Genomic DNA, 12,632 nt, shown 5'->3' with positions numbered 1-12,632 from the left:
ATGCCAGTATACAAGACAAACTTTTTATTGTCTCTCAGCTTGTTTGTTATGTGCCATGTTGCACGATGTAGGCAATCATGCTCTTTCCATGACCATGATTGGTTGTTGGCAAATTTTTCTACGGAAGGGTTTTGCCATTGCCTTCTGAATCCAGCAAACTAATATCAACTTTCCCCCTCAGGTACCTCTGTTCGGTGTCATTCACTGTATAGGTTTGAATGTCCAAAATTTTTCACCTCATACTTAATTAAATTAAAATCCATTTGGCATTTTTTAGCCTATCTCCCTACGTAATCACACTTCCTACTGCTGCAAGTAAGTTTTTCATTGCACTTGTGCATTTCATGCCAGAGAGTGACAATTCATCACAACCGGATCTCTACAGATTCATTCATTACTTACTTATATTATAATTGTTCCACTTTTTGAAATCTAAATTTTGCGTTTCTGCTTGTACTTTATTCTGTCATTGTTTTACACTAAACTGAACTGATGGACAATGAAAGAGAGGGAGAGAGGTTTACCGAAAAGCCCACCCACACTGAAAGCTGATTGGTCTACTTAGCACAAAGAGAGACCAATCAGGATGCTCCCTCAGGCTGTCACTCTTCCTCTTCCTCTCCCTCTCTCTCTCTCTCTCTCTCTCTCTCAAAAAAATAAATTTCCAGGATATTGTATATAATTTTGTGGTGAACTACATATACCTGTCTGGACACGCCCCCTGCTGACTGCTCCTGTGGCCCCTCCCACTGACCATGGCTCCTCCCACAGACCCTGGTATAAAGGCGATTGAGGCCTAAGCCGGCCCTCAGTCTCCTGGATGTAGTATGGTGGTCAACTACTGCTTGTTCTTTCTTCCAGTCAATAAAAGCCAATATCTCACCTTCACATCTCAGACAGAGTTATTGATGGTGCATCAAATTTGCAGGCGTTAGGGAGCTGTTATCATATGTGGGAGACTCCCTGAAATTCTGGGAGAGGTGGGATGTCTGCATTGTGTGATGATTTGATCTGAGAATAGTAAACAAGACACACTTTCTTTACCTGATACATGTGACTATAATATACCAATTCAAAGATCTCTTTGCAATTCATTGTAAAAGGTGCAACAAGAGCTGCTTGGCAGATGAGGGAGAGAGGAGAATTTCAGAAGTTGGGAGATGATACGTGGAAGTGACAGAGAGTCTGAAAAAGTGGAATCTGATAGGAGATGATAGTAGATAATAGAATTAAGGGGGGCAGGTGGAGAGCGGAACCAGTGGGAAGTATGGGTGATGGGCAGATTGGAAAAGAGGATAGATAGAGAAAAGAAAACTCGTTGGAAGGGGAGGTGGGTTGGTTGTTTGAAATAGCTATAGGAATCATTAGGTTTGTAGAAGTTGTTGATGGATAATGTCTCCTGATCTGGAGGTAGAGGGATCAAGAAAGATGATAGAGGTGTCGGAAATCGACCCAGTGAATTTGAGAGCATGGTGGAAGCTGGTACCGAAGTTGATGAGCGCCGTGATATTCCAGTACTCAAAGTTAATCAATGCTCTGAGTTCATCTGCCTTAACAGTCAAGACCCTTGACAATGTAACATATGTAACAGTAGAACCGGGGGAGGTTTTGGAAATTAAAACCTGCTGGGGCAGAAGCAAATATCCTGGCTACACCTTTGCAATGTATTTGCAAAAAAAAAACTACTGATGAATACAGATAGATTGTTTAAAAACATTAATTAAGATATGACTGGGACGTGGGGCTGCAGCCGAATTTCCCTCTAACGGTCACAGTTTTTCATCGTTTGTGTTTTGAAATCTGTTGCAGCGCAGTTCCCAGTTTGTCGACTGTCGGGGCCCGTAAAGCAGTTCGCGCATGCGGGTTGCGAGCGGTGAAGATGGACGTGAATCAGCCGAAGCAGGAGCATCTGCTCGCTCTGAAAGGTAATGGGTGACGCCGGGGCTGGGGCGATGAAAATAACGGCAGGAGCCTGGGGCTGGGGCTGGGGCTGGGGCAGGGTGTTCAAGCAGCGGCCAAGCGAGCCAGGCGAGCTTAGTATCGGCCATTCAGTAGCTTTGCCGAACCAATCTTTACTGTGATTTCTAATCAGCCGGTATCCGGGGTTGGGATCTGTTTCCCGGGCCGACCTGGGGATGGGAGCACAGCAACCAGACATGTTCGCAGGTAAACCCCGCGCACATTTCTTATGACTGGCTCAAGGCAGAAAACGGGTGGTTCAATTAATTTTCTTGCCAGTGTTCAAGTTCTTCCTAACTTCCGTTTAAGTGCCGAGTTCCTGTCAATTGTACTATGTATTAAATCTGAAATAAGATGCGTCAACGACCTTTGCCCTTCAATCCGAATAAACATCCATCCAGACCCGTGGACGTTTACTAACCTAATTCACGTGGATAGGGAAATCAGGTGATTTGTTTGGTAAGGGAAATTCACTCTGGCGAAGGATCCTGCCGGTAAACTTTGTTTCTGTTGATGGTTACGATTTAGCTACACTGTACTGTATTGAAAGTTCTGATTATTCATTAAATCGTACGTCATTCAGACGGGCTGTTTGGCTCAATTTGTTCGTGCTGATTGAGTGCCTGGTTAACGAATCCTATCTGCCTCCATTTGGCCCACTGTTCTTCAAACCCCTCTTATCTATGTACTTAACTAGATGGTTTTCAAATGTTGCTAGTGTGTGTACTTCAGTCACTATTTCTGGCAGCTCATTCCAAATGGGCATCAACATTTGTGTGAAGAATCTGACCCTGATGCCCTTTTGATCTTAAATCTGTGCCCTCTTGTTTTTGCACCACTTCCTGGGAAATAAGCCTATGCATTTCCATCCTGTCAATGTCAAATGTGAGCGTGGAAACTTCCACTAGGTCAACCTTCAATCTCCTATGTTCCAAGGAATAAAATCTTAGTCAATGCAACCTGCCCTTTTAACTGGGACTTGTAAAGTCCAGGCAACACCTTCATAAATATTTTATGTACTTATTATAATTTAATAACATAGAACCATAGAACATTACAGCACAGAAACAGGCCTTTTGGCCCTTCTTGGCTGTGCCAAGCCATTTTTCTGCTTCGTCCCACTGACCTGCATATACCCTCCATACACCTCTCGTCCATGTACCTGTCCAAGTTTTTCTTAAATGTTAAAAGTGAGCCCGCATTTACCACTTCATCTGACAGCTCATTCCACACTCCCACCACATCTTTCCTATAATGGGGCTGTGCATCTATGTGGCTGGACCAGGATGGGCTATTGGGATGTTCACTCCTACCAATTTGAAGCTCTCAACTCTTTCAATCTTTGTATCATTGATGTAAACAGGAGCATGTGCACAGATGCTTTTCCTGAAGTCAATGATCATCTCCTTTGTTAATATTGAGGGAAAGATTGTTTTCTTGATAACCATGTTATAGAGCTTTATTTACTACTTGTATTCCAATTCATTGTTATTTGAGATACAGCCCACAATGTTGGTATCTGCAAACTTGTTTACTTGGAGTTAGTGCAGAATCTAGCCACACAGTCTTCAGTGTATAGGGAGCAGATTAGGGAGCTGGGGATGCAATGTTGTGGGGCACTAGTGTTGAGAAAAATCATAGCAGAGGTATTGTTGGTTACCCTTAGTAATACTGTTAGAGGTATTAAACCCATTTTTCTAATATTCTTGTATATTTTAGCTGCATTTGTTGATGCATCATTCAGAATTTATAGAAAATGAAGTTTATTATTCATTAGAGTGATTATTTACCAAGTCTCCCACTCCCTTGCTTCACTTGCAACAAGACCACTGGGCCCGCAATATCTTCTTTCTGAAAGAAATTTGTCAACTTTTTTTGTTATTCTTGTTAACCACTACAAATTTCATTTTGCATAGTTTTGTTTGCAAGTGTTAATAGGTTTGTTATTCCATTGATCTCATAGTCCCCTGATTTTGTAAATAGCCTTTAGTTTTATTTCAAATTTTTTGGCTATGGTTTTTAGTTAGTCTGAGCATCTTTCCCCTTTTTGAAGTATGTAATCATCCTAAATTACTTTTGCAAGCAGTCTATCTTTCATTTGCAGTTATAATTAGTTCAGAGTCATGTTTGTTTTCTTATGTTTGAAAATAGTTATAACCAATGCTTATAAAATCTTCCTTTTTTCCCTCTCTCTTTAAACTCAAATTTACCATAAATTCTCTTATTGTGGGATTAGTAACTTTTTTTTACTCATTGCTAATAGGGCCTGGCCTCTCAGTTTTACAACATATTTCCCCAGAAATCAATCTTTAATCTATACAGGAAATTGAGTAAGTTGACTGTGCTACTATGACCCTCATTATGAAAAATAAAAGAACTTCTCTTTTACTCTCTGCATCTCTAATCTTCAAATAGTACAAATTGTCACTTCATTACTGCCATCGGTTCTGTGGATGATCCCAGTGTAATTTAACATTTTTATTGCTAACCATTAAAAGTTAATGCTGCTATTCTCTTTTTCTCTAGTAAAATGTTTTCTATAATGCTGTCCTTGTCCTCCCAAATTCCCTGTTCAAGTACTTGGAAAGGTTAGAATATTTACTTCCTTACCATGAACAGTTTTTAGCCTTGACTCTTTGTTGACTATTTGTTGCACTGAGAGCCATGGTGAGAATGAGTAAAGGCTTGTGGATATGGAGTTCTTTCCTTTTAGCGTCACTTTTTTTTACTCAGTACAAGTGGCAACATTGAACCACGAATCTGCATCTACAAATAGCAGTATTTTTTTAAATTAATGACAGATTGATGCATAGCATATTGTTCTAATATTTATTCACAACAAAATTTAGAAGTATTTTAAACCAATGAATTACTTTAAAAATCTAGTCATGCTTGTTCTGCTGACAATGCAGCAGTGGGATGATTGGACAGTTGATCGTTTTGCCTTCTACCTTCCTACAAAAATATATTAAATAATATTGTACACGATCAGTGTCTAGTTACAAAGATCCAGAAGTCTAGAATTTGCAAGCATTTAGCATGAGATCATGATTGTGTGTGAGCCAAAATGTGCCATTTTTTTTGAAGAATATTTTGAAATTTGTTGGTTTTAGTTTAAACTTTGCTGACAAGATTCAAAGACCTTTATTTCTGCAGGGTAGCGCTTCCTGAAGGGGATTGACTGATGCATCTCAATTTTATACTTCCGCATGAAGCACCTTTATCTTCTAACCTGTGTTAGATATATGAAGGAATTGTGCTGTGATTTTAATGTTATGGAAACACAAGGAGAAAAATCTTCACAGGATGAAAATTCAACATGGGAAACTTAGTTGGCACCCAGAGTCGTCATTAATATGGAGTTAGTATTACATTATCGAACTAATCAAGACTGCTCAGAACTGTCACAGATTGCAGAAAGATTGCTGGAAGACTTCCCTCAGAGACCATTACCAAGATTCACACCGTGGTTTCCAAACAATTTACAAAGTTTACCATTGAAGCCTCAAAAATGTCCACCAATTGTTTCAAAAGAAGAGGCAAAGTTAAATGATAAATGTTTGGTTGAGAGAGAATTCATAGCAGAAGCTCAAAATTATGATTGTATGGATAGTCTTCTGGAGTTTTCCACAAATTTGCAAAGGGAAAGTCCTGTGATTGAGTTGGCTGCAGTGGAATTTTTTTCAGGAATTGGTTTGCAATGTGGAATTACAACTCATGAATACAGGTCCTGGAGTATTGCAACACACAGCAGACAATGGAAAAAGAATAATTCTACAATCAGTCAAAACTTTCAGATAATCAAGGAAAAGTACCAGTTGCACACTTTTCAAAGGGTAAAATGGGTCATTGGTCAATCCAATTGTGGTTCCCAGAAACTCGAGGAAGTCTGGGTAAAACTGAGCAGTGTTATTAAATATGGTCAGCTTCCTGGCTGCAATGCTAAAATACATGTACATCATTGTCAAATATGGACTTTCTGTGACTTTCTGTGCTGTGAATATGTTGGTAATCTGATTAAACAAGTATTAAATCTTACGGGAAAAATCAGTTTACTTGTACATAGACATGGTATTATTTATAGGTTATAGTTAAATGTTATTTTAAAAGCAAACTGCATTTGATATATATGAATTCCACAATACTGTCTGTGGGCTTTAAACCTAAACTTGCATATAATGCTGTAAATTCGTATGTAATACTGTAAATATGAATTTGCATGTAATGCTGATTAAATAATCAAACTGTCTTAATTTTGGAGAGATCATTATTTTGGGTGCCAGGTGTGCTCCTCTATCCTCAGAGAAAACAGTTGCTCAAATCACATTCCAGTGATTGGCCCAAGAGCAGTAGTAAGGGAAATTTTATTGTGATTGGAGTGATTTTATCTTCTAAGATATTAAACTATTCAATTAATGTAAAATATTCTGAAGCACTACAGAATGACAAATAATAAAATTTTGTCCAGTACTATAGCAATATTGAATCCTCAAGCAACATCACCAAAACCAGATAACAGGTGATTAGCAAATTGCAATTTGGATTGTGCTCTGTGCACATTGACCACTATTTCTTGCACCATTACAGTTTAAGATACTTAATTGGCTTTAAGTGGCCAAGGTTGTTCTGTCATGCCAAGAGTTATATAATTCTTTTTCTCTGTTTATTAAGGGGGCCTTTTTCCTGTTTTGCAGAATTCTGTGAGGCTAGTTGATTTTAAGTACAATTAGCTATTTTATAAAACTTCAACATTTTTAGAAGAGAAGTATGCTTATTAGTGATTGTATTTTATGTATGTGTTTTATTGAGGCTCTGCATTAAGTTATATTGTCAGTATAAAGCTGTGATTCTCAGGAATGGACGGTTAGACTTTGTTAGTAATGTGAAGTTGGACGTTTGAATCGGTATGGTGGTCATAGTGCCACAGTTGGCTTTATCCTCGGAGCAGAACTGAGGAAGAAAAGGCAAAAGCTTTTGTCCTCTGATTGTTTATCTTCTGATCTTTGCTGGGAGAGTGTTAGTTTGAGAACAAGATCAAGCTTGATTATAGTCGGTCTCCATAATTGATTTGATTGTTGATATTTGTGTACGCTCACTTTTGATCAGTTGGGAGTATTTGGATGACAATAGCCTTGCTGATGCTGTGTTAACATTCCAGCATAAGAGAAAAGATGTGGCACAGTGGAAGTAAGAGATATTGCAAACAATCTGAGTAAGTGTATATTGTCTTCACCTCATCAATGGAAAATATTCCAATTGTGATGCTGACATTACAATCAGGAGCTACAGCAGTGAAGATTCTATTTTATGTAGTGTTATCATTAAGGAATTACAAAAACGGGATTGAAGGAAAAGAATTTTGATCAGAAAATAACAGATTATTTTAACTCTGTCCTTTGTGGACCAGGCTATAATCTAATGGAATCTGTGGCTATTTTTAGCTAAAAATTGATTGCCCTATCAACTTGGCAAGTTTAATATGAATCTGAGATAGCCAAAGAAACAGTTTGCCCTTATGCTAGAAGCGAATTCTGGTGCTATGTCTTAATGAAAAATGTATTAGGCCAGCAATGTATTTCATTTCTTAGTACAACACTTTCAATTGAGAAGGAAGGGGCATAATTGTTAGAAATGAATTGAGACTGTAAAGCTGAATCTTGCATTTGTACAGAGCCCTGGTGAGACCACACCTGGAGTATAGTGTACAGTTTTGGTCTCCAGGGTTAAGGAAGGACATCCTGGCTGTAGAGGAAGTGCAGCGTAGATTCACGAGGTTAATTTCTGGGATGTCTGGACTGTCTTACGCAGAGAGGTTAGAGAGACTAGGCTTGTACACGCTGGAATTAAGGAGATTGATAGGGGATCTGATTGAAACATGTAAGATTATTAAGGGATTGGACAAGATAGAGGCAGGAAATATGTTCCAGATGCTGGGAGAGTCCAGTACCAGAGGGCATGGTTTGAGAATAAGGGGTAGGTCATTTAGGTCAGAGTTAAGGAGAAACTTCTTCTCCCAGAGAGTTGTGGGGGTCTGGAATGCACTGCCTTGGAGGGTAGTGGAGGCTAATTCTCTGGATGCTTTCGAGAAGGAGCTAGGTAGGTACCTTATGGATAGGGGAATCAAGGGATATGGGGACAAGGCAGGAACCGGGTATTGATAGTAGTTGATCAGCCATGATCTCAAAATGGCGGTGCACCTCGAAGGGCCGAATGGTCTACTTCTGCACCTATTGTCTATTGAATAAACCCATCCAACTCTTCTGCCGCTAAGAAAATGACATGAATAAAAGCTTGGTACTTGCCAATACAATGAAAATAAATATTTTAAAAAAATATATCACATTTGTCACTATTTTTCATATCAGTTTAATATTCATTGTTAAATTTCAAATGTGTTTTCAATCTCCACATTATTTCTGGAATCTACTGTATATTGTGTTACTTATCAATGCTTTATAGTATATGATTTACAATTTTGAGTCCACTTTGCATCCTTGAGATAAATGAGAGCATTTGTTATTAGGATTATGTATTAGGACTAAAAGAAGTTGCATTTTGAGTATTTGCACACAGCAAAACAACAGGCCTTATGCATTTGTTAATGGGAAAATTATTTGTTCTTTTTTAGAGTTGAATTATGTATAAAAATGACCATGGAGAAGGGCAATGAAATTTTCTCCTTTTCATCTAGGAACACCTCAGTGCATCCTGCCATGGTTTTAAAAAATGTTTTATTAGACTATAAGATATAGGAGTAGAATTAGGCCATTTCACCTTTTGAGTCTGCTTCATCATCCATTTTTCCCCTCGGCCCCAACCTCTTGCGTTCTTCATGTCCTGACCAATCAACAATCGATCAACCTCTATCTTAAATACCTTTAAAGACTTGGCCTCCACAGCCAAGTGAATTCCACAGATTTCTTTAGCCACCACTCTGGCTAAAGAAATATCTCATCATCTCCATTCTAAAAGGACACCTATCTATTTTGAGGTTGTGTCCTCTAGTCCTAGACTCTCCCACCATAGGAAATATCCTCTCCACATCCTTTCTATTGAGGCCTTTTAACATTTGATATGTTTCAATTAAGTCAGGCCTCATTCTTCTGAATACCAGGCCCAGAGCCATCAAACACTCTTCATATGACAATCCATTTAATCCTGTTACAATTTTTGTGAACCTCCTTTGAACCCTCTCCAGTTTCTGCACATCCTTTCTAAGATTGGGCCCAAAACAGCTCAGAATACTCTAAGTGAGATCCCACCAGTGCTTTCTAAAGACTCAACACTACATTCTTGTTTTTATGATGTAGTCCTCTTGAAGTTAATGTTAGCATTGCATTTGCCTTTATCACAATGAGTCATAATGAAAATGATTTGAAAATTATAACAAGCCTATTCAAATTTACACAATTTGGCTTTACAGGTTTAAGTGCGTAGCTCTCATGCAAAACCTTGTCTTCCTTATTTTGTGCTGCAATATGAAACCATGGCCCTGTCTTCTCCACCATCACCTTCAACCATCGCGTACTTTCCTCCAAACACCAAAGCTGCCCTTAAGTTCTGCAATAATGACTCTTGATTGAACAATATTGGCAGATTTACTTTCATTCTTAATTAAGTTTTAAATTACTTTCATTATTAATTTCAATAAATAAGAGATTTAGATTCTACATCAAATAGATCGGTTATTTGACCAATTTTGCCCATGTATCCAAGCTAATGTATGCAAAATAGGAAATTTAACGATCAGTTCTTGTTCCTTAATATATTCCAGATGATAATTGCTCGCTACTGTCTGAGTGATCTTTGTCACTATCCATTGAACCAGGATTAGTAGTGAGGAGCAAGTAGAGAATTTAACTTTAGGGATGATCTACATATTAATGAAAGTGAAAAGGGAGCTGAGCATTGTACATAAAATTTCCCAGAAAATGTTCATATGAACTGTGGCAAGACAGACAATATTTGGGTGATGCAGTAAATTAAGAAAAAAAAATCATGTTCTGTAACAAAACTAAGCAGTGCAAGGTAATGTCTTGTTAGTCATCAATCCCGGTCACTCATTTCCCAAACTGTGAAGGAAATAGTCAAGCTGCTTACTCTTAATTTCTGTCTTTTAGTAGCTACTCATTGGATTGATATCACAGCAGTCAATTTCTTAATATTTTCTCTTTTTAAGTTTCTAGTAAATTAATTTTGGTTTCAAATCATGACTCAGATGTGATGGAAAGGGTGGCTTCCTCTGTTACTCAGCTAAATTTGAGCAATTTTCTTTGTGTCAATATAAATTGCTCTTTGCATTTCATGAGTTATAATTTCTTTTTAACAGGTATTTTAGCTTTCTGTAATATTTTTCCTCATTTATTATAGTGATGAGATTAACGAAACCAACATTGTTTACCAACTTGCCAGTGACATGCGAAGATAGAGATCTTCCAGGTAAGTCAGACTAACTTGTGGTGATAGTGCTGTATCACTTTATATGCTTAAGAATGTACACTTGCCGTCAATAGGCATCATGTATATCTGAATGTAAGCTGTTGTCTAGTAAGAGATTACCTCTAGGTTTCTGGAGATAGATGCTATGAAATACATGTGTTCTGTGTGCACAAAATTCAACTGCCTCTGAGAACAAGTATCAAGATCATTGCTAGTCTAACCTAAATAAATTGACTTGGAGTTTCCGATTTCCAAGGTTATTAAAGTCTCCTTGTGCAAATGCTGATTTAAAAAAAATATGCAACATCACATTTTGTATCTATAACACTGAGAATATACCAAGCAGTGCTTGTAATATTTTCTATTTGGAGCATTTTGAACCTTTCTGTATGGAAAAGTGTGCAGTTAAAGTGCTGGAACTTGCTTCTATACTTTAGTATTGGAGCACAGTCATTCTTAGGTACTAAACTCTTATCAGCTTTCTAGTATGGGATAGCTGTGCAGTAATGTTTTTTTTTGCTACAGGGTACAGTTGTATTCAAAAGTTTGGGCACCCCTGGTCAAAATTTCTGTTATTGTGGATAGCTAAGTGAGTAAAAGATGACCTGATTTCCTAAAGGCATAAAGAATACACATTTCTTTAATATTTTAAGCAAGATTACTTTTTTATTTCCATCTTTTACAGTTTCAAAATAACAAAATAGAAAAAGGGCCCGAAACAAAAGTTTAGGCACCCTGCCTGGTCATTACTAAGTAACACCCACTTTGGCAAGTATCACAGCTTGTAAGCGCTTTCTGTAGCCAACAAAGAGTCTTTCAATGCTTGTTTGGGGAATTTTCGTCCATTCTTCCTTGCAAATGGCTTCTAATTCTTTGAGATTCTTGGGCCATCTTGCATGCACTGCTCTTTTGAGGTCCATCCACAGATTTTCAATGATGTTTAGGTCGGGAGACTGTGAGGGCCATGGCACAACCTTCAGCTTGTGCCTCTTAAGGTAGTTCATTGTGGATTTTAAGGTGTGTTTAGGATCATTATCTTGTAGAAGCCATCCTCTTTTCAACTTCAGCTTTTTTACAGATGGTGTGATGTTTGCTTCCAGAATTTGCTGGTATTGAATTCATTCTTCCCTCTACCAGTGAAATGTTCCCTGTGCCACTGGTTGCAACACAAGCCCAAAGCATGATCGATCCACCCCTGTGCTTAACAGTTGGAGAGGTGTTCTTTTCATGAAATTCTGCACCCTTTTTTTCCCCAAACATACCTTTACTCATTGCTTCATCAGTCCACAGGACTTGTTTCCAAAAGGCTTGTTTAGATGTTCCTTTGCAAACTTCTGACGCTGAATTTTGTAGTGAGGATACAGGAAAGGTTTTCTTCTGATGATTCTTCTGTGAAGGTCATATTTGTGCAGTGTGTCGCTGCACAGTAGAACAGTGCACCACCGCTCCAGAGTCTGCTAAATCTTCCTGAAGGTCTTTTGCAGTCAAACGGGGGGTTTGATTTGTCTTTCTAGCAATCCTACAAGCAGTTCTGTCGGAAAGTTTTCTTGGTCTTCCAGACCTCAACTTGACCTCCACTATTCCTGTTAGCTACCATTTCTTAATTACATTACGAACTGAGGAAACAGCTACGTGAAAACACTTTGCTATCTTCTTTTAGCCTTCTCCTGCTTTGTGGGCATCATTTATTTTAATTTTCAGAGCGCTAGGCAGCTGCTTAGAGTAGTCCATGGCTGCTGATTGTTGGAAAAAGGTTTGAGGAGTCAGGGTATTTCTAAAGCTTTGAAATTTGCATCACCTGGCCTTTCCTAATGATGACTGTGAACAAGCCATAGCCCTAACAAGCTAATTAAGGTCTGAGACCTGGGTAAAAGATATCTGAGAGCTCAAATCTCCTGGGGTGCCCAAACTTTTGCATGGTGCTCCTTTTTTCACTCTAAAATTGTACAAAACAAAAATAATACTCTTAATTTTGCTTAAAATGTTGAAAAGAATTTTTTATCTTCAACTTTATGACTTTTGGAGATCAGTTCATCTTCTACTCACTTAACTATTCACAGTAACAGAAATTTTGAACAGGGGTGCCCAAAGCTTTATTTCATTGTAATAAACCATCTTTAATATAAGAAGTTAGAGATTGTGATTATTTGACATTGGCAATAAATGGTAATAGAAATCCTAGAAGCAAACTTCATAATAAAGATAATTATCAACTAAACTCCATTGCTTCCTTC

The 12,632-nt window shown here is 38.1% G+C and overlaps 2 protein-coding genes across 5 annotated transcripts in view; both read left to right on the top strand.

Annotated features, from left to right (window-relative positions):
* trappc13 (trafficking protein particle complex subunit 13) overlaps positions 1–12,632 on the top strand; it is an 80,532-nt gene that overhangs the window by 14,769 nt on the left and 53,131 nt on the right. For all 4 annotated transcript variants that reach the window (XM_059989318.1, XM_059989315.1, XM_059989317.1 and 1 more), the window contains exons 2-3: positions 1,810–1,925; positions 10,330–10,398. In XM_059989318.1, coding sequence (XP_059845301.1) covers positions 1,880–1,925; positions 10,330–10,398 — 115 coding nt within the window. In that variant the 5' untranslated portion in view covers positions 1,810–1,879. The remainder of the gene's footprint in view (positions 1–1,809; positions 1,926–10,329; positions 10,399–12,632) is intronic.
* On the top strand, positions 5,144–8,229 carry zgc:101664 (uncharacterized protein LOC450064 homolog). The gene is given in 2 exon segments (XM_059989319.1): positions 5,144–5,176; positions 5,178–8,229. Coding segments are annotated over 2 exon segments (906 nt in total). The 3' UTR covers positions 6,051–8,229.

This window comes from Hypanus sabinus, chromosome 14, assembly GCF_030144855.1.
Source record: "Hypanus sabinus isolate sHypSab1 chromosome 14, sHypSab1.hap1, whole genome shotgun sequence".
Classification (NCBI taxonomy): Eukaryota; Metazoa; Chordata; class Chondrichthyes; order Myliobatiformes; family Dasyatidae; genus Hypanus; species Hypanus sabinus.
This window is presented reverse-complemented; position numbering and strand designations above follow the sequence as displayed.